Raw genomic sequence first — 22,027 nt, 5'->3', positions numbered from 1 at the left:
ACTTTTATCTGATTAAATTAACTTTAATTATTGCATCTTTTTATAATTTACATACATGTACACTCTAAACTCAGAAAATGCCAAAACAACCAGTTTATGGTTCACAAAAGTTTATTTTAATAATTGCAAATCTGAGCTTAGAAATGTGGAATAATAAAAGGGATGTGAGCTTTCTGGGTCAAAGCCAGTTTCTATAAAGACAACACAACCTTAAAAGAAATTAAGGATGGACAACTAGCAGCAAGTTTGTTTCTTTTTATAAAAATAAACAAACCAAACAAAAATAAACACGCACAAGTACTTTCCCCCCCATTTGGAAAAAAAAAAAAAAAGGGACACTTACATGCAGGTAAAGTGAAAGTACCAATGGCTTTGAAAAGTGGAAAAATGATAGCACTCTTCAAAATACCTGTTTAGGGACCAAAAGTATCAGCTTTGGGTCATTTTAAGTTACTAAAACAAAGCCACTGACTAAAGGAAACTGCTCCCGTCTGAATTAATTTCATACGCGAGGGGGTTGAACTAGACAGTAGCCATAACTGACAGCTCCATCATCCAGATACAGGAGCCCTTTCTCTCAATCCTGCATGATCATCATGCAGGATTGGCTGAACTTAACCAGAACGTTAAACCTGTGCAGCAGGAAAAACCATTTGGAGCATGTTGGAGGCAGTGCACACTGTAGATATCAGAAAAGGCCTCAACTCAGTAAGAAACCAACTCCGTTTGGACTCCCTTCACCTTCTCAAACACTTAAATAATGAATTTACAAGGCATCCCATAGACACAAGGTACAATCAAACTTCACGGCGTAAAAAGCATGTGGCTGATTTTAAAGCTGACAAAAAAAAGAGGCAAACAAAAATGAGAGTAAATAAAATCATAAATATTACATTGTTAAAATTAGATAAAGTGTAGATTTCCATTTATTTGAAAAATAGTCACTTTTTCTCATTTCACCAGTCTCAAGAGTCTCAATCCCCCCCTCCCTCCCCGTTCTATGCACAGTACCAACAGTGCTCATTCACACCATCAACTTTTCCTGGCAAAGTAAAGTCTGGTGGGGAAAATGTTCACGATAAATAATACTACCATCGTAGCTTAAAAAGACAAAATATAAAACAGCAATTTAAATTTTGTTGTCTCTGAGAGCTACCTAAAAATCCAGGTTCTGTACTGAAACTAAATAATTTCTGCCACTTTGCAAATACAGCAATTTACAGTTTGCACAATGAGTTAAGTCTTACCTCTCATGAATGAAACATGAAAAAAAAGAAACACTGTAGCATTTGTTTTTACATATATGTTACCTGGTTGTCACACAGTCACTGACTGATCATAAATTAAGGGGAAGTGGAAAGTGGTGGTTCTTGTCTGTTGTGTTCACTTGGGGTCCTCGATGGTGCCTGTGCTAAGGTCAGTCATTTTGGGGTATTTCACCTTCTTCTGGTCCAGCTCATTTTGAGCCCACAGCAGCAACTTCAGCAGTTTGGCCAGTTTGGGTGTCGACTCCCTGTTTTCATAGTCCAGCACAGCCTGGTTCACCTCACTCCACACCTGTGCACCGAGATGTGTGCGATAGTCAAATTGAAATAAACAAATTTTTATTGCTGGCATTCACTGCGCTCTTAATGTTTATATTCAGCTTCACATGACTCCACAAAACAGGAATTAAAACACTCTGAGACAGCATACCTGGCAACCCCAACCATATTTTGAAGAAAGTCAGGACTATTTTTTAAGTTAATAATTTTTTTTATATCTGCCATTTAGAATTTTTTTTTGTTCCCTGTATGCCAAGACGTGGGAAAACAATTTAAGACAAAGAAAAAAGGAGTAAAAATATAAACAACATTTATCACAAATGTCCTGGATGTTGCTGTTTATGATCATTACAGCTTATTTTCAGAAGTTTGTTTATCTGTCAAAACAAATACAAGCTGATTTATTAATAAGCATCATGTCATTGCCAGGATGACTGACACATTTATTAGTGACTTTCTTAAAGTGTGCATTACCAAAAATGTCATCATGTGATGAAATGGACAACTTCTAAAATACAGTTTCTTAAATTATTGACTGCCTTGCTCCTGTCAAAAGCACCCTGGAGAAACAGCTAAAAGGTAAAGATGGCAAAAAGAATCTCCAGGAGATCTGAGAGAAAATACAGACAAAAGACAATTACAAATTAATTTTGTAATCTATAAAAATGCCCTTTACTGCTACACCAATGAAACCAAATCAGCCAGACAACCCTTCACATCCCAACTGATCAACAATAGCCAGTCTAATTCTGCTTTTTCATTTTAATGCATTGATAAACTATTTAATCCCCAAAACCATACCAACTGAATTTGTTTCAACAAATAAATGTGATGAATTTGCATCTTTCTACAAGAAAAGGTAACATCTCAGCCTTTCAAAGTAATTTATCTAGGATGGACTAGGGCTGGGCCATATCATACCGTTCACGGTAATACCGGTATAATGTTGGGCAACAATAAGAAAATGAAATATCGCAATAGAATATGGGTAAAACGCGCATGCGCAGTGCCTTTGTTTTTATACGCACATGGCGGAAAAAGCATGGCGGCGACGGAGAATGAGAAGAGCGAAAGCGGATCGTTGAATGAAACGGATGAACCAGAATTGGTTTGTAAAAATGCTGCAACTTCAGTGGTGTGGAACTGGCTTAGCTTTCGTCCATCAGATACACAACAAAGCACTATTTTTGCTAAAGCATGCTAGCAAAAATGTTATTACCGTGTTATTACCGTGTTTTTTTGGAAAATACGGCACACTTAAAATCAATCCTTTGTTTTCTGAAAATGGACAGTGCTCCTTATAATCCCGTATGCCTTGTGTATGAATTCTGGTTGTGTTTACTGACCTTGAAATGATTTTATGTGGTACACGGCGCTCGAAAATCTGTCAAATGTTTTAGTACGACTTTGCTAAGCTATGAACCCGCACCGCTTGATGGATTGTCGGAGCATTACGGCTATCGTAGGCAAGAGCCTCGCGGAGTGATACGTACTGTGCTTCAACATAATATTACCATATTGTGTGTGTATAACCTCTTTTTAAGTTTTGTGGATATTCTACATGGTTATGCTGAGGATATGTCGGCCAATTTCCACTGGAAATGCCTTTTGGTTAAACTGTCAGCAAGGAATTTGCATTTGTACTGTTAAATTTTTATATAACTTTAATGCACACAAAAAACAGCTGCTTGTTTAAGTAAAAATACATTGATGGGTTGTTGTTTTTTTTTTTTTGCACTAATAAAGTTGTGGAGTTGTAAAGTATTTTGTCTAGTGTTAATTATATCGTCAGTTATATCGTTATCGCAAATTTTCAAATGTATATCGTGATAAATATTTTTGGTCATATCGCCCTGCTCTAGGATGGACTCACTTTCTGATCAAATTGCTGCCACAAGATCAATGTCCACTTTGTCACCTGTAAATTCTAAAGATCTGGAAGAAGTTATTTAAGAGTTAAAGCCTTGCACCTCTTTATTTGACCCCATCCCCATCAAACTATTCAAATCTGTGTCTCACCATTTAGAAATAATTTAGGAAATATTATTAATTGCTTAAATGTACTGTAATCCCACCATGACCATAGAAATGACTTCTATCCACTGGTAATTAATAATTATAATAACCTATTTCTATGTTTCATTTCTCAGCAAAGTATTTGAGGAGTTGCTCAAGAGTCAATCTTTTGTTTATTACCACCTCCCACTTGGTACTGTCATAAAGAATAATAATATAACCTGTCATTCTTATGCAGATGAAACACAGCTGTGATTATCTAACCTCTGTTCAAAAAATAATAATGTGATGGCATTAACTGTTGGATGTCTCAAAACGTTTTAGAACTTAAAAGAAATAAGCCAGGAAGCTTGTTGTTCCAAAAAGTCAGAGACCAAAAATACTGTTCATATTTTCATCCATTTCTCTGAAACGCAGTGAGCAAGTCAGGAACCGTGGCATAATTTTGGACAGTGATCTCAGTTTTGATAACCACAACATTAAGGTTACCAGAATTGCCTTCTGTCACTTTAAAAATACATCTAAGGTTAGAATTTTCACATCTCAAACCAACACTGAGAAAATGTACCGTGCATTCATCTAGGTGAGATTATTGCAACACTATTTGCAGGCCTGTCTAAATCACCACTAGGACATCTTAAGCTTATCCAAAATGCAGCAGCCAGAATCCTGACAGGACAAACCCTCCATTGGCTTCCAGTACAATACAGAATCACCTTTGAAATTCTTCTATTAGTTCACAAAGCTCTCAATGGTTTGGCCCCCAGTACATCTCTGACAGTGTCTCCAACCCAGTCAGACCTCTCGGGTCATCAGCTTCAGATCTTTTAACTGGTCCCAGAATCAGATCTCAGTCTACTGAGTGTGCATTCAGTTACTGCAGTCCTGTTTTTTTAATAAAAGCTGCCTGCTGACTTGAGATCAATTATATCTGTGTGTACATCTAGAAATAGATTCAAAACCTTTCTATTCACACAGGCTAACAGTTTATATGCATTTTTCTTTTCTTTCATATGGTTTTGTTCTGTTTTGCTGGTTTCATTGCCTTAAGGGATTGTAAACCTACAGTTATTAAATTTCTTTAATTTATGTGTTAAGCCCAATGAGTTTCAAGTGATGAAATGTGCTATATAAATAAAATGATCATCATCTGGCTGCTGGATCTCTTATTCCAATTTCAGATCCACAAGAGTCTACAATACTGGATGCATGCAACATAAATGTCAAATAGATGGCCAGCTTTACAGTCAGACTAAAGCCTGCCCACCTTTTGCCGCTGCATCATGTTGAGCAGATCTCCAAAGGGTGACTCTTCTGGGTTGTCAAATGCCAAAAGGGCTAGCGTTCGCTCCATCTCTGTCAGACACTCTCGGCTCTCCTCCCCCTGCTCTGCCAGCTGTGTCTGAGCAAACTCCAGCGCTGACTCAGTTTCTCTTAGCCTGATTAACTCAATCAAATGTTGCTGCTGCAAGAGGGGAAACGAAGCAGTGAGTGTTGACGTTCAGGCTTTGTCTTGTCAAACTTTATCTAATATCACAATAACTTCCTTTTCCTGTGGGAGGAGAAAAAGAACATAATCTCATCACAGGCAATGGCAGGATAGGTTATTAGAGAAAATGCACTGCAAAGCAGAGCAGACCTACATCAGATGTCTTACTGTTATTTCCAACGTTAAAATTAGAGCCCTGCACAGCTTTTCGGAAACGCACCTGCAGATGAAAATACAGGTATCGATTGGTGTCGAGCAGCTCCGGGTGTAAGCTGTTAATGAGTGCAATAGCTTCCTGAATCTGGCCCTTCAGGATCATCTCTCTAATCTTTATCCTTTCATCCAAAGAATCCAGGTCCACACTCGGCTCGATACCAGACTCCATCCGGAACTTCTCTGCTGCCTCTTTGAAGCCCTCTTAAATCAAACACAGACAGACACAAAGAGATAAACAAGACTTTACAATTTGTAAATTCAACTTACAGGTTGTATCTTCAATCTATGCCTCACCTGTCACCAGGTAATTCATAATGAGCCGATTCATATCCGCCCTCTGTATGTGAACGTTGTTTAATTTGTCCATCCACTCTTCTTTTGTGATGTCCTCTGGCTTTTCGGCATAACTCATCATTGGATCCTGAAAAGTATTAAAAAAACAAAAAACAAAACAAAACACAAACAAACAAACAAATACTGTAAACGTGAGCAAGACTGACACAGCTTGGTCACAGTTTGTACCTACACGAAGATCGACGGGACAACCGTGCAAATAAGACCAATATTACAAAATGAACACGCACAGAAATCAAACACGCAACGGGTTAAAAAGTAAAATTAATAACACAACATTTCTGATGCCTAAATTGGTTTTACACGATTGAAAATCTTGCTAAAACATAACGGGAAAATTCTCCGAGGCTTTCAAAACAAACCCATTTCCTCCTGAGCAACAGCCCTGACCAGTTAGCAGACAGCGAGCGTTTTCATGGCTTACCGTGCAAACACAAGGTCCGGCGATTATGCTTTCCTGCACGCGTTAGGAATCAATAATCAATAAGCACTGCTCAGCCCTCTCAGCGCTTTAGAAGAATAAAATAAAATCATAAACAACGGACACACGTTCAGGGTTTCCGCAGCTAGCTAACTAACCAAGCTAATGTGATAACCTCGCGATAGATGCGTCGGTCTTGCGAGCTCTTCGATTGGCGCTAGGTGTGACGTCACGGTTGCCGAGGAACAGTAACGGTGAGTGCAGTGGGAGATAGTGATGGGAATTCCGACTCTTTTTAGAGAACTGACTCTTTCGGCTCGTCTCACTAAAAAGAGTCGAGTCTTTCGACTCCCAACCGACTCTTCAGGTTGTTTTGTTGCTTTAATTTATTATCAAGAACAATATAAAGTTATGCACAAAAGGAATTACAGTGGAACCCCAACTTATGAAGACCCCATTTAACGAAAAATTCAAGTTACGAAGGCACTTAACAGCAATATTTCTGCCCGTGGTACGGCAAAATGCCTGCGTAACGAAGTAGATAAAATGCAAAAAATTTTAAAAAATAAATTAAATTCCATAATGTTATGTACATGTGCACATACGTATGTATGCATTTATACGCATGCTTTCTTCAACCTCCGCCACCTCCTCCTCCACCAAGAACTTCGTCTTCAGCCAGCATCGCCTCACTCAAAAGGTGATGGAAAAAGGTGCTTCGACTTACGAAAATTTTGACTTACGAAAGACCCTCTGGAACAAATTAATTTTGTAAGTCGGGGTTTCACTGTACTAATGTAAAAAAAAAAAAAAAAAAAAAAAAAAATGTGGTTATTTATATATGTTTACATGTAAATATCCAATTGCAGTTTGTAGATGCTTCGGAGTTTGTATGTGTTTTGGAGTTTGTACGTGCTTTGTCTCTAGGGGCCACCATAAATATACTTTTATTTATTCACTCCACATAAAATGTAATAAACAAATCATATAATGCAAAAAACAACATTCTTCAGAGTTTGTACGTGCTTCTGAGTTTGTACGTGCTTCTGAGTTTGTACGTGTTTTGCAGTTTGTACATGCTTCGGAGTTTGTATGTGTTTTGGAGTTTGTACATGCTTTGTCTCTATGGGCCACCGTAAATATACTTGTATTTATTCACTCCACATAAAATGTAGTAAATAAATCATATAATGCAAAAAACAACAATTTACATACAACTATTTATATTTCAACTTTTAACTGTTAAATTAAATTTAACTATTAAAATTTTCAGCTTATCCTTTTAAACAAATTTAAAGTGAAACAACACAAAACACTGAAAACCACAACATAATTAAATATAAATTAAAATATACAAAACAAAAAGAAGATGCAAAAAGAAAGATCTGTCATATAGGCCTGCATGAATAAACTTCCTGAACTAAAAATTGTTGTGGATGATTACTCTACCTTTCTAATATGATGTTGTTGTCCTTGGCTCTCTTTCTCTCTCTTTCCCTCCACACTGTTCCTGTGCTACTGCAAGTATAACTACCGCCCCTCCCCCCTCTGCTCAGCGCTCGCGAGGAGCGAAGCGGAAAAAAAGTGCGAGAGAGAGAGAGGGTGAGAGAAAGAAAGAAAAAACACAGCTCCCAATAAGGAGTTGGATCGCATCGTTCACTTCAAAGAGTCGGCTCTAAGAGCCATTTCGTTCGCGACCGACACATTACTAGTGGAAGAACCAACCGGAACTACTGATTAAATTAAAAGTCGGACAGCATTTTCTTATTTAATGCGCCCATAGGTTCAGTTTGAAATTATACAAACATTTAGAGGAACAATACAGGCAAAAATAAAGAAAAGATGGACAGATACATGTCATAATATAAAAATATTAACTTGTGAAATCAAGCCCCTACCTCATTTTTAATCAACTGAGAATTTAGCAATAGTAAACTGCTAGTAAATTGTGGACTTTATTAATATTTATTAAAATACTAATATGTACTAATATAATAAAATTCTGTTATGACAAGAAACTATAGGAACAAAAATTTAAAAAAGAATATGTGTTCTGTGTGTCCCGTTCTGTGTGACTGGTATGGGAAATGCAGTTTATTTCATGTGTCTGTATCTGACTTTGGGTCAATTGCTGTTGTTTTAAATGTTATAGCTGTCTTTACTTGACTATATATGACATTTAACTGAGTACAGCCTAAACACAGAGTACTGTTCCTCTTCTTGGAATGAAAAACAGCTTCTAACACTTCTTCTTTAAATACCGGAGCTCCTCTCTGTCTAAACATTTGTGTGTTCCCTCCCCTTTGGACCTGCACTTTAGAGATGGGCGTAACCAAAATGTGGTGACGTGTATTGCGCAAACACGATTCTTACATTCAGTGGTCAGAGCAGTTTAAGTTCTCAGGAAACGAAACTCACACAGGCACAGATGCTGAGAGGTAAAATGGCACAGAAAGGAGTTCAGCTGCACCCAGAAAGCTTCTCTTGTTCAATCTGTTTGGATATACTAAAGGATCCGGTCACAATTCCCTGTGGACACAGCTACTGCATGGACTGCATTAAAACCCACTGGGATGAAGAGAAGAAGAGAATCTGCAGCTGCCCTCAGTGTAGGCAGGCCTTCACACCGAGACCTCTCCTGGTGAAAAGCACAATGTTAGCAGAGTTAGTGGAGGAGCTGAAGAAGACCGCACTCCAAGCTGCTTCTGTTTATCAGGGCTGTGCTGGTCCTGAAGACGTAGCCTGCGATCTCTGCACAGGAAGAAAACTAAAAGCTGTGAAGTCCTGTTTGGTGTGCCTGGTCTCTTACTGTGAGCAGCACCTTCAGCCTCATTATGATGTGGCTCTTTTAAAGAAACACAAACTGGCAGACCCCTTCAAGAGGCTCCAGGAGAACATCTGCTCTCTTCACAGTGAGGTGATGAAAATTTTCTGCCGTACTGATCAGCAGAGTATCTGTTATGTCTGCTCTTTAGATGAACATAAAGGCCATGAAACGGTTTCAGCTGTAGCAGAAAGGTCTGAGAGGCAAAGAGCGCTCGAGGTGAGTCGACTGCAAATCCAGCAAAGAATCCAGCACCGAGAGAAAGAAGTGAATGTGCTTGAGCTGGAGGTCAGGGCAATGAGTTTCTCCGCCGATAAAGCGGTAGAGGACAGTGAGAAGACGTTCACTGAGCTGATTCGTCTCATCCAGAAAAGAAGCTCTGATGTAAAGCGGCAGATCAGATCCCAGCAAGAAACTGAAGTGAGTCGAGTCAAAGAGCTTCAGGAGAAGCTGGAGCAGGAGATCGCTGAGTTGAAGAAGAAAGATGCTGAGCTGAAGCAGCTCATAGACACAGAGGATCACAATCTGTTTCTGCACAACCATCCTTTACTGTCACCACTCAGACAGCCTACAGACTCATCTAGCATCAATATCCGTCCTCTGAGGTACTTTGAGGATGTGAAAGCAGCTGTGTCAGAAACCAGAGAGAAGCTACAGGATATCCTGAGTGAGACATGGTCAAACTTCTCACTCATAGTCACTCAAGTGGATGTTTTACTGTCAGTTCCAAAACCAGAGCCAACGACCAGAGCTGGATTCTTAAACTATTCACGTGCAATCACCTTGGATCCAAAAACAGCAAACAAATGGCTGCTCTTATCAGAGGGGAACAGAAAGGCAACATTAATGAACCAACAGCAGTCTTATTCTAATCATCCACATCGATTCACTGCATGGTCTCAGGTTCTGAGCAGAGAGAGTCTGACTGGACGGTGTTACTGGGAAGTGGAGTGGATAGGGATAGGATCTCACATTGCAGTCGCCTACAAAAATATTGGCAGAGCAGGGTGGGGGGATGAATGTAAATTTGGACGCAATGAGAAAAGTTGGGCTTTGAGTTGTCACAAAAAAGCATATGAATTTTGGCACAACAACAGCCACACTTCCACCTCAGGTCCTCACTTCTCCAAAATAGGAGTGTACCTGGATCACAGTGCAGGCATCCTGTCCTTCTACAGTGTATCTGAAACTATGACCCTTCTCCACAGAGTCCACACTACGTTCAGTCAGCCGCTCTATGCTGGATTTTGGCTTTTCTCAGGTGTCAAAACCACTAAATTCTGCAAACTCAAGTAGAGAGGAATCTTTCATTTGTAGTGGCTTTAAAGTTGTATTTCACCATTACTTTCACACTTCATAAAGATCAGCTTTCAATCAAACATACACGCTCTTGTATGCAATTAGCTATTATGCTATATGGAAGGTTGTTTCTGCCACTGAAAAACAACATCCATAAAATAAAACCTTGGGTTATGTATACTTCCTCAGTGGCAGAAACAACCTCCCATAGGCTGCTGCTCTGCATGATTATTTTTATTTACAAAACTATTTCTGCACATGACATTGTAAACTGCTTTACATATTTGCCAAAAAATTCTTTCACTTTTGCCTTGAAAATAAAAAGCACAGTGTTATATGAGAGCAACACATTTACAAGAGTATAAACACAAATGTTAAGTGAAACACAAAATCCAAACTGTAACTGAGATGTTTGTTGCATTTTTCATTTTTGAATTTGTCTCCACATATGTTGCATTTCTTAATTTTTTTTCACTCCTGTATAAATGTTGTCTTTGTCGCCCTCTTAATGTACAGTTCACTTAAAACCAAACATAGCCTTTGTGTTTTGTTTCTCCAACATTAGTTTGACATTAATGGTAGAGTTTCCTCTATGATCTTTCAGTGCTTACACTACACTGTACATGTCTACTTTAGAGACATTTCTGAGACTGACCTGCTTGAGAACATTTTAGCCATGGATGCAAAAGCACATGGACTGTGCTACAGTTTCCTTTTTCATATGATGGACTGAACACAGGAGGTATCTGCTTTTGACTATGCAGAGATGAATCTGATCCCATTTCTACCTGTGTCTACTGTTTTATGATTTCACTGAAGTTTGCTCAACTTTAATTGTCAGGATATATGTTTACTCCAGCTCTCATGATGCAAAGGAATGAAACAGACTTATCAAATGTGCTTCGATTAGGTGCACAATGTGAAGTTCATCATTTTTCTTACAAATAAACATGTAATGACAAACGTGAACAGCTGTGCTTATTTGGGAGACACAGAATGTTTTGTAAACAACTTTATTTTGTATAAAACAATATTGAAGTCATGTCTTGACCCTGTGCAGTGTGTGGACGCTGTGCACACAATCGCCTCATTCACTGCAGTAAACACGCACGCTAGTTCACATGACTGACTCTGTCTCCATGGTTACATTATATTGTATATTATTAAACAGATTCCAAAGATACCGCCAAAGCCCTCTGCAGCTGTAACACTTTCACTCTTTGTAAATTATTTCATATTTTTGACAGTTATGAAGAAAGGACATGTTTTTTAAGGTCATACACTAGGCGGTTGCTATGGTGGTTGCTGTGGGCTAGGGTGGACGGCGCGTTCAATTCCTCATGTTAGCCGTCTGCCTTTGGAGGGCTGCGTTCCATTTCAAAGTGGCGACTGTCTGCTGTAACTCGAATTCAAACCCAACTTTGGTCTTTAAGAAAAGGCCTTTCATAGCCATTCACAACACACACACAAAAGCACTTTGCCTCACCATGGTAATGCAGCTTTACTAAAACCTGATATCTGATATAAAACAGAAAAATGAAGCAACTAGAGGTTTAATGATGAAGACTTGGGGGTCTGCAGTTCTACTGAATTATAGAATTGACTGAATTGGAGTTTAGAATCCACTTTTTTAGACTGTTACTGTTTCATTGTTCACCTTGTTACCTTGTTATATCATAAATAAGGTTTATCTATGTGAGTTTGATGAACTATGTGATGGTGTATTTTTCCAGTGTTAGTTCTGCTCGCTATTGTGCAGGTAGAATATGGTAAGTGTTCATAGTAATTCATAGAAATTCAAAAGCTGGCTCTATCTGCACCCCTTTAATATTTAATAAACTCTTAATTACAGTTAGAGTGTGGCTGGTAAAGATGAAAAGACATACAGAATGCAAAATGTCTGAGTTTGGTGATATTTGTGAGTAACAAACAAACCAAATAACTGATACCAAGTAACCAGGTAGTTAGAACTGGATGGCAGCATGTGTTTAGAGTGACTGCTTTATAGTTACTGTAGTTAGGTAAGTATACTTACCAATAGCAGAAGCACACAGATGAACAAGAATCAGATGCTGAATGTTGCAGGAACATGCTCATGTGTGGTGGTCACTGAATGCTGCTCTGTTCTTTTGTCACTTGTCTCAGTCCTTCTGGAAGTTGGCATGTTAGACAGTCCAATAGTGATATCCTGTCAAAGATATCTACAGTCAAAGTTGGATGTTCATTTTTGTCTTTTAAACATGTTCCTGTATTTTAAAGTACTCTAATTTAAGGCTCAAATGGCTCTCTAAGCCATTTAAGAAAATGTAGTTTGTTTCCTGCGCGCAGGGCTGCTGCAGCTTGTGTTTCCCTCAGAGTGACTGACCTGGGTTAAAGATGGCAAACAGGATTTAAACGGAGAGCGATGGACACTTAGAAAACTGCACAGCACTTTAGAGGCGAACCCACTTTATGAGCGGCTGATATCCAATCACCGGCACACAGCTTTAAAACCTCCGCTGAGTTTTAGCTCTCAGTAGAGTTTAAACACTGGACATAATTCACTCAGGTTCTGTCTGTTGGGTCACATTTACTTCACTGTTTTATTTACAACTGAGAAAATCAGTTTGGCTCAGATTACAGTTAAGTTTCATAACTGCATAATTTTACTGAAGTTTAATGTCTCACTGGAGCACATGTTAGACTGAACCATCTGGTGCTCATATGTGTTGGATTTTTTTAACTGTGACTTTTGAATTAAAAAAAAAAAATTTATGCAAGGAGGAACGAGAAGGTTCCTCCTCGGATACTGAAAGACTCCTGTCTGTCCAGAAATATTACATTATCTGTTTGTTAATAGTTATTCAACTGTAAAATAAAAATAAATGAGGTTAATATATGATTTGTGAGGTGTTTTGTTTTGTTTTTTGATGTTGGTGTTTCGGTCATGTTACCTTTAACTCTCAAAGGCTTGTTAGAAACTATGAAACACATTGTGCAGACTTCTGGATGTTAGAAGAGAACTAATACTGCTCATGAATGAGACTAAAGGCAGGAAGCTGTCCTTTATAACTAAACATGTTAATCACACCTTCACATGTTTATCATAGTTTATTATATAGCAGGTGTATTTCAGTAATAGCTGATTTATTTCTGTATAGTGGTGTACAGTCACACACCTCACGTGGGCATTATGTATGATACTCCGAAACTATAATTTAAACAACAATTTTACATATATGATCTTAAAACAGGACACAGACACTGTAATTGCTGACCTCATATCAAGTGTGTATGTAGACTGAGTTTATGTTTGACGTTTGTTTTATATCCAATCTTAACTCTCAAACATTTAAACAGCAGCTAGTCTGCAGCTGAGAGAATTCAAACTTAAACTGGTTTGATTTTTAAAATCAGCAGGAAGTGCCACATTTTCACTCAGTCTTTTATTTGCTGCATGTTTTAAGTGTTTAAAAGGGGGAATGTGTTGTAAGTGAGCATTGTGCTGTAAATCTCTGCACAAACAGTGTGTTGCATTGTCAATTTGGTTATTGATTATTCACAAAATCACCAAATGATTAATTTGGTGATTTCTTAAATGTAAAAATTTTATTATACTTGATTCTAATCTGCTGCTGAGTCTCCTACTCTGATGGAAATGCAGATAACACAGAACACAGATGACGAACACCTGTTCAACCAATCACATTCATTCATTCATTCATTCACCCAATCCGAAATCATCAAAGCAATTTTGCAAAGAGGCTGTATCTTGACAATCCGACCAGATATCTGAAAAAATAAACCACTACATTCTCGGCTAAAAAAAAAATATTAAAAGCGTGTTTGCTGACACACAAACAGTTTTTTTCAGTACAGTTCAGTTAGTTTCTACATGCCAGGGTTGCTGGTGTGCAGAAACGGGGCCACCAGGCCAAAGTTTTGACTCGATCAGCGATAACCCCGCCCCCTGAGTTTAAGATAAGATAAGATAAGATAAGATAGAACTTTATTAATCCCTCGGGTGGGTTCCTCTGGGAAATTCGATTTCCAAAAAAGCACAGCACCGACAGAAGTTACAGAGTTACAGAATATTATATATATATACACACACACACACACACACACACACACACACACACACACACACACACACACACACACATATATATAAATACAGAGGGCCACCCTGAAAGATAAAACTAATTCATGAACAGCCAGGGGTCAGGACTGCCAAAATGAATTAATTAAATACATCGGTAAATAATTAATTAAATGTGTCAATAATTAATTAATTAAATATTTATTTAATTAATTAATTCCAATTTAATTTAATTACACATTTAACTAATTATTTGATGGTGTATTTAATTAATCCATTTAGTCACTCCTGGCCCTCCATAGAACTCAGTATCCATTTTAAATCTTTCTTATACAACTTCCAGTGGGTAAATTAAATGTAATATTTTTTAAAGGAACTCCGTTTTTAGCTTTCACGACAAATGCGGAGCTGCACATCTTTCCTCTAGCATCCTCCCCGTCGTGCACGCGCACGTCGGGTCGTCGTAGGGTGGTGGGGGGGGGCGGAGCCAGCGGACTGCTGCACTGTCCATGGTTGTGTAGTGGGAGCCAGAGAAGGTCCGGGTACGTGCGAGGAGATGCGGCCATAGTCACGCTGCACTGTCTAAAATCATAACCTGCTGGGATCGTTAGCTTCGCAGCGCATTAGAGCCTACTGAAAGGTGAGCCTCCTCCTGCATTTCCATTATTTCCTTTCTTCCTCGACACTCTGGTCCTTGTCCTTGAAAATAACTGCTGACGATCCATCCCTGTCTTGCATCAAGAGCAGGCCGGGGAAGCGAACCAACATGGATGCTGTGCGCTATAGCAGTGCTGCTGCTGATGCTTGCACGGAGATTATGCTCTCAGCATCGTACCCAGAGTCTAATCCTTCCTATAGACATCTTTTGGAGCGGGATGCGATTCGTGACGAGTGGAAATTTGACAGCCGTTTGACTGAACATGTAGTTTTTGATGAAAATTTAAGAAATTAGGCATTATAGGGCTTCAAACAGCGTAGTAGATGTTGATTTGTGTCGAGATGACACCCATTTGGAGGCTTCTGTCTTCTTTAAAGAGTGTGTTTTCTGGTCTTCACCTGATGAAGCCTGTGCTGTTGCAGTGCGTTGTCTCTGTGGGTGTCAGCTGCTGATTTACTTAAAGCAGCATATGCATCAGGGGTCCTGCCAAGATGTCACACCTTCAAAAATCAATAAGGAGAATTTATCTCCTGCTGAAAATCTAAAATTTATATCATCAAAATAAAAAAAGGAGAAAAATTCACTATTTTTTCCCCCTTTCCAGGACTTTTTTTTCCATATATTTCCCACACAGCTGGGTGTTTCTAGTAAGTACTGGACATCTGTATTTCATCCAGACAGCACAGGACCAGCTGTTGCCTGCCTGCAGCAGAGAGCATGGAATCACAAGGGCCTCACTTTAGTTGAATGAATGTACATCCTGGTAAAACAGTCCAAGCAGTGCCTCTTAATTTTGTGCATTTCTGTGTGCAGCCTGTGGACGTGAGGCATCATGAGTGAGCAGCAGAGGCAGCGCTCTCTGTCCACCGCGGGTGAGTCTCTCTACCATGTGTTGGGAGTTGAGAAGATGGCCACGACGGACGATATAAAGAGATCTTACAGGTGAGGCTTTACTCTGGTCACCTGGCTTAGCTCACAGAAAGGTCTGATAACCTGTAAAGCTGACTGTGATGCATTCTGCAGGAAACTGGCGTTAAAGTTCCACCCTGACAAGAATCCCGACAATCCAGAGGCCGCAGATAAGTTCAAGGAGATAAACAACGCCCACGCCATCCTGAATGACCCCACGAAGCGTAACATTTACGATAAATATGGCTCTCTAGGCCTATATGTGGCAGAGCAGTTTGGAGAGGAGAATGTTAACACTTACTTTGTCCTTTCTAGCTGGTGGGCAAAGGTAAGACAGGATCGTTTACTGTTTGCTCTTGTACAACCTTTTACACCTGTTGTCTTAACCTTTATTTCATGAATCTGTTTCCTACAGGCTCTGTTTGTATTGTGTGGCCTGGCCACTGGCTGTTACTTCTGTTGCTGCCTGTGTTGCTGCTGTAACTGCTGCTGTGGAAGATGTAAACCACGGCCTCGAGAGGGCCAGGAGCAGGACTTTTATGTGTCCCCTGAGGACCTGGAGGCTCAGCTGCAATCTGATGAGAGAGGTGAGAACGAGCACCGTTTTGTTTGTTTTTTTTCTTCTCACAAGTACGTTTTTTTGTATAGCACTTATAAAAATAACAGTGCTACAAAGAGTGTCACAAAAACACATAAATCACACACACTCAAAATCCAAAAAATCTAACTCTTGCTGGAAACGGGTGGGAACAGTCTGCAGGCTCCTGCCTGAGGATCTCAGACTACACTTGGGGTGTTATGGGTACAGCAGCTCCAATATGTTTTCTGGATACAGGCTGCAAAGAGCTTTAAATGTAATAAGAAAAATCTTAAAATCTCTTCTAAAACAAAGAGGAAGCCAGTGCAAAGGCGTTCAGGCTGGTGTATTATGTTTGCTTTTCCTGTAAGAAGTCTTGTTGCTGGCTATTGAATCATTTTTATTTAAGTATTTTAATTAATAGCATTGTACATTTTACACCTTGCTAGTGTTTGATTGGACCCCTTTTGCCTTCAGAACTGCCTCATTTCTCTTTGGTATAGATTCCACAAGGTGCCGGAAGCATTCCTTAGAGGTTTTTGGCCATATTGACATGATAGCATCACATAGTTGCTGGAGATTTGCTGGCTGCACACTGGGTACACTAAACACACTATTATATTCAAGAAACCATATATTTTGAGATGATTTGGGTTTTGTGATTCCTGGTGGACTAAGCCAGTTGAAGACAAGTTCACTGTGGTCATAGAGTCAGCAGCACTCAGGTAGGCTGAACTACAAGGCAGGATGGAGCTACGCTTTTACATTGTTTATGCCAAATACTGACCCTAGCATCCAACTGCAGCAGAAATTAAGACTCATCGGACCAGACAATGTTTTTCAGTCTTCTATTGTCCAAGCTTGGTGAGTTTGTGTGAATTGTAGTGTTTGTCCTTGTGTTTGTCGTACAGAGGCTGGTGGTGAACCTATAGTGCTGCAGCCGTCAGCGACAGAGACAACCCAGTTAACATCAGATGGGCACCACTCCTACCGCACCGACCCCGGCTTCAACTAACCCTCCGTTCCCATCGATCCTGGCCTGCGGTCCTGCCTGCTTCCCTGCTCCACCTCAGTGAGATGAACGAAAGGGGCAAAACATCTTTCCACTTCAGAAAGAGAGCCATGCGGAGGTGAAGGGGACTAGTAAGCATGGCCCATGAAAGGAACTAATGAATTCGCATCCCTTACACCTCCCTCCCTGATCGGTCCGCTACGTATTTCCCCGCCAGTACGAGAAGAAATCCCTTTTATTTCTTCTTTTGTATCTCTCAGCCTTTACTCACACAGGTCGCCTGCCCTACCTTACCTTTCCCATAGTTTGCATTATGGTGTAGCATGCACTGTTTGGAAAAAAAGGTCTCCACGTTTTCTTTAATCCTTTGCAACATTTTTACTTTGCAAAGCCCATCATGCAGGTGCAGTTTTTTCAAATGAGTACAGTACATGAGGAGGGGATAAAGTTTACCAGATGTTTTATGCTAAAGGAACAGAGAGCCATGGCTCAGGGAGGTGCTGGTTGGAGAAGTGCTTGCTGGCTTAGGTGGTCGGTACCATCATCAAACCTCCAAGAACTAAGTTGTCATACATATTTACACTTTTCTCGTGTGATTCGCAATCGATATTCTTTCAGTTGAAAATGCCACCTGATGTTGTCAGACCTGCAGTGTGCGCCCCACCAGAGTGTTTTTAATGTCAATCATGAGGTTATTAAGGCACAGAGCTTTATTTGCAGACAGTTTGCTATAGATTTCTGCTGACGTTAGAGTTTCTGCTTTAGTTAGTAATTCGCTTTGGCATTTTCCTTCCTTCTGAAAGCCCCTCATCGCAGGACAGACTACTTCCCCCTGTTTTTCCAGCAGCACTGAGCAGGTTGTTATAATTGTTACTTTACATTAATGCATATTGTCTTTTAATGTATTTTAAATCAAATATGGCACATTTCAACCCCATGGTACAGTTCACTGTTGTTTCATCATATCACCAGCTACAAATTGACGATGACACTGGATACATAAAGTAAAAAAAAAAAAAAAAATCATACATAACCAACATGTTCTTATCTCAAGGAGTGATATAATGTTGTTTTGTCAGATGCCATAAATGTTTCCAGGTTAAAGATAAAATGTCCTTTGGTGACAGTGCCTTAATGCAATGGCCATAGTTAGTCCGTGAAAGTTAATAGTCTGGTTTTAGACACCTATGAAGTCTCTGTTAGGAGGCTGAAGGGGTGGAGGTGCATAAGTTGTAGTTTTGTCATGGAGGAGACCCTGGTTTGGTTCTTGTTTGAACTTATGCATCATGGTTTACCAAGTTGAAAACCAAAAAGCAGATTCAGAGAGCTTTAATTTTAACATAAATGTAAGCAGTCCAACAGAGAGCAGCGATTAGAGCACAGGGAGTCATCTGCTTATCTCGTAGAGATGAGTTCACAGACTGGAGAGAGCACTTTGGCAATGAGTAAATGGGCTCTTTTATGTGCAGGAGGTAATGAGTTGATGGGAAACAGGTACACCAACCTGCCGCTCAGCAAACAGGGGAGAGGACACACCTCTAGCTTGCTCGTGCACGGAATCCTACCAGGGACTGAGAGAGGCCATGGCACTTTGTGTTTTTCCTCTTTTAATTTTTGCTTTCACTCAGTTAGGTTTAAGCCCTAAAACTACTTGGTTGGCCTCCCTTTAAAATAGCAGCCTTGCTTGATGACGTTGGAAGTGACAGTTCTGTGTCACCAGTGCCATAACCCGGTGCATCGTGAGCTGCCACCAAAGGACACCTTGTGCATAAATGAGCCTCGGCTTTGACAAAACAGCGTTATCTGACACCCGACTAATGAGAATGGGCAGATGAAACAATAACATTTCAATAGATTGTATTTATTTTATGGTGACACATCCAGTCTCTTCTTCTCTTCTGTTTTCCTGTCCTTACCTAAGATTTGTACTAATAGTAAAACTATTTTTTAGAGCTACTGCAGCTCACTAAGACTGAGAGACCTTTATTTTATGTTAGTTTTATTTTTCTGCTACGTGAAGCCAAGGAGCTCCAGGTAATCCAGCTGGCTCTGATGAGAACTGCTAAAAGGTAGAAATAACAGATATTTATCAGCAGCAGTGCTGGTTAGGAGGGTGACATGTTTTTAACTCTAGATAAGGTTTAGGGGAAAAAAACATGTTACACTCTTTTGAGTTATTATTATAAAAAAAATAATTAGCATGGAGGATTTCTATTTTCAACTCATTCCTGTGTTTTGAACTGTCCGATGACTTTGATATTTTGTCCGATGCTGTGTGATCGTTCCTCATTGTCGACTTTTCTGAATCCATGCTCATCAGGCATATCATCTGTGAGCCAGTGCTACAGGCAGCTCAGAGTAAAAGATTTTTACATACTGCTGAATTTGCATATATTGCCACACATTTTTGCCATAAATCGCCATGAACATCTTCGCCACTTTGTCAGTTTCATGACTGCTAATGATGTGTTTTTAATGGTTTACAATTGGTGAGCTCCCGTTGCCCACCCTCTGCTATTAACGGTATGGATGTTGACCTCTGTGGCCCTTGTATCATGTTTCCTGTAACCCTTGATGAAACGTAAATGTTCCTGTCATGGCTTTTTCATTGAGATACTGAAAAATGCTACTGTAAATGTTCTAAGTTGAATGCACTGTGTGTTTAAAAAAAAAATTGTAATGGATCAATGATCAGGAAATGACTCCATAAAAAGACAATATAGTATATAGTGTAACTATAGTGAAATGGTTATATGATGCATTTTTGGAATTTTATTTATTTCATACTTGGTCATGTTTCAGATGATGATCGATTATGATTTTAACTGGTATGGTGTTGTAATGTAGCCATTAAATTTTGCAAGGAATGGTTTAATGGTTAAGGTCGCTTGTACATACACTTGGCCCATATAAAGTATAAACCTTAACATTTATGTTGTAGCATGGTAACTGTGTGTCTGGAAGAAAACAAGTGGATCATTGATCTCATTTGCTCTTGGTGAATAAATGTTCCTCAACATTTTGACTCGGGTTTTTATCAAATTAAGTTACATACAGGTTTTTTGTTTTGACACGGATTTCAGATATTTACAGTAGTAGTAATGATATTACTCAGGTAATGTTTTAAGCCGAATAACCAACAAGTTAATGTCAAGTCTTGAACCAACCTTCATTTCTTTATATTTTGTTTCCAGGGAGCCAGATTTGTAATTTTTTAAGAGGTCTTGAGTGATAGTTGTCTGGACTTTTGAAGGTATGGCTGCTTTTTCACCAATTTTTCCGTCCAGTCGGTGTATATGTACGGAGCCCCGCAGGGGACATGGGAGAAAAAAAATGAAGACTGACTTTGCGAGATCCCGAGTTCGTTTTGTGAGATCTCGCAAAAGTCCGTCTTAATTTTTTTTTCTCCCATGTCCCCTGCGGGGCTCCGTATATATGACCATTTTCAGAGGATTTTTGTTTTTTTAAACCTGATACAGGACATGAGAGATGCATCTACTTGGCCACTGGCCCATCTAGCCTCATCAGAAATAGTGTCAGTGGAAGGAAAACAAGAAGAAAAAGCTCAAGTATGCCAAACTGGAGTGAAAATCAGCAGCAGCAGGTCTTATGGAGCAATGAAATCAAAAAATCTTTGGCCCAGTTCATTGTCATTTCTTTATGAAGGCGGTCAGGAAAGAGGTACAGCTGTGAGTGTCTACAGCCAACTGTAAACTCTGCACGATCAGTTTGGAGCTGCATTTCAGCTGACGGTGTCTTGTTGGTTTTTCACAGTTGCTGTAACATATGAAAGTACTGTCAAATTTTCAATCACCATGCAGAAAAGTAAGCATCTAAATGACAATAACTAAATAAATGTCATATTAAATATTAAAAAATAAGCATGAACACTGTTGAAATCCTTTACACCAATTTGTCTTTAAAATTATTATTATATTATTACTTTTAATTTAAAATATACTGCACATATATAAAAAGAATAATAAAAAAATTTAATAATTAATTTTGACAATGAAATGCTAATGCTAAATGCTAACATAACAGCTGTCAGTTATTACATTTTTGCTCACATGTGAAGGTATTTGTTAGATAAACAAATGTATCTAACTGTAATTAAAAATCAATTTTTTTTAAGCAAAAGGATATTAATTAAAAAAAACAAAGTAATCTGACTTCCAAATAAATCATCCCTTACCTTCATAGTGTGGTGGATTGTTTAGCCAGCAGATGGAGACAAGTCATTCTTCCAACTTACCTCAGGATCCTTGTACTAAAACATCTCTCAACTGTTCAAACTAGCAATTTGATTTGATTTGAAACTTTGATTTCATGTACATGAGTATAGATTTTATTTGTGATTTTACCCTTGTTTTTTGAAGCTATACTGTGCAGGGGATAAGGCTAGATGCAGCATGTTTTTAGTTAAACTAATTTAAAGGACAAAGTAGGCATATGTGAACATCTTGCTCCTCTTCTTTGCATGGGTTTTAATCTGCATGTGTGGGTGGCCTGGTCAACCATGTTCACAGACAATGATTTCCTTAATAGAATCATACCTGTTTTAATGCAGTTCCACCTGTGGGCCTGAAGATCTCTGAATCTTTTGATGATATCATGAAGGGTAAAT

At 39.1% G+C, this 22,027-nt stretch overlaps 3 protein-coding genes across 3 annotated transcripts; 2 read left to right on the top strand and 1 right to left on the bottom strand.

The window, feature by feature from the left end:
- Window positions 1-93: 93 nt before the first annotated feature.
- LOC146550671 (glucose-induced degradation protein 8-B homolog) lies at window positions 94-6,263 on the bottom strand. Its single transcript, XM_085259651.1, has 5 exons — window positions 6,044-6,263; window positions 5,560-5,686; window positions 5,270-5,466; window positions 4,828-5,025; window positions 94-1,557 (listed from the first exon to the last, which is right to left on the bottom strand). The coding sequence occupies exons 2-5, from the start codon at window positions 5,678-5,680 to the stop codon at window positions 1,384-1,386; spliced, it is 690 nt and encodes a 229-aa protein (XP_085115777.1). The 5' UTR covers window positions 5,681-5,686; window positions 6,044-6,263; the 3' UTR covers window positions 94-1,383.
- A 2,178-nt stretch (window positions 6,264-8,441) lies between these two features.
- Window positions 8,442-11,126, top strand: LOC146550670 (tripartite motif-containing protein 16-like). Its single transcript, XM_085260790.1, has one exon. The coding sequence runs from the start codon at window positions 8,469-8,471 to the stop codon at window positions 10,158-10,160; it is 1,692 nt and encodes a 563-aa protein (XP_085116916.1). The 5' UTR covers window positions 8,442-8,468; the 3' UTR covers window positions 10,161-11,126.
- A 3,601-nt stretch (window positions 11,127-14,727) lies between these two features.
- On the top strand, window positions 14,728-20,422 carry dnajc5aa (DnaJ (Hsp40) homolog, subfamily C, member 5aa). The gene is made up of 5 exons (XM_085259910.1): window positions 14,728-14,884; window positions 15,716-15,844; window positions 15,926-16,139; window positions 16,227-16,398; window positions 17,300-20,422. Exons 2-5 carry the CDS (start codon window positions 15,735-15,737, stop codon window positions 17,401-17,403), a joined length of 600 nt encoding a protein of 199 aa, XP_085116036.1. The 5' UTR covers window positions 14,728-14,884; window positions 15,716-15,734; the 3' UTR covers window positions 17,404-20,422.
- The last annotated feature ends 1,605 nt before the right edge of the window (window positions 20,423-22,027 follow it).

Source organism: Mchenga conophoros, linkage group LG20 (assembly GCF_057382185.1).
Source record: "Mchenga conophoros isolate Kocher_MC1m ecotype Shallow Benthic linkage group LG20, M_conophoros_male_GT1.1, whole genome shotgun sequence".
NCBI classification, from domain to species: Eukaryota; Metazoa; Chordata; class Actinopteri; order Cichliformes; family Cichlidae; genus Mchenga; species Mchenga conophoros.
The sequence above is the reverse complement of the archived record's forward strand: the minus strand, read 5'-3'. Positions and strand labels throughout refer to the sequence as shown.

Bases quoted from the DNA above. Each gene is read 5' to 3' on its own strand.
- LOC146550671 (XM_085259651.1), bottom strand. From the start codon at position 5,680: ATGATGAGTTATGCCGAAAAGCCAGAGGACATCACAAAAGAAGAGTGG. The intron at 5,467-5,559 runs GTGAGGCATAGA...GTTTGATTTAAG, and splicing joins TATGAATTACCTGGTGACAG to AGGGCTTCAAAGAGGCAGCA. The intron at 5,026-5,269 runs GTGCGTTTCCGA...CCCCTCTTGCAG, and splicing joins ACCTGTATTTTCATCTGCAG to CAGCAACATTTGATTGAGTT.
- LOC146550670 (XM_085260790.1), top strand. From the start codon at position 8,469: ATGCTGAGAGGTAAAATGGCACAGAAAGGAGTTCAGCTGCACCCAGAA.
- dnajc5aa (XM_085259910.1), top strand. From the start codon at position 15,735: ATGAGTGAGCAGCAGAGGCAGCGCTCTCTGTCCACCGCGGGTGAGTCT. The intron at 16,140-16,226 runs GTAAGACAGGAT...TGTTTCCTACAG, and splicing joins TTTCTAGCTGGTGGGCAAAG to GCTCTGTTTGTATTGTGTGG. The intron at 16,399-17,299 runs GTGAGAACGAGC...TTTGTCGTACAG, and splicing joins GCTGCAATCTGATGAGAGAG to AGGCTGGTGGTGAACCTATA.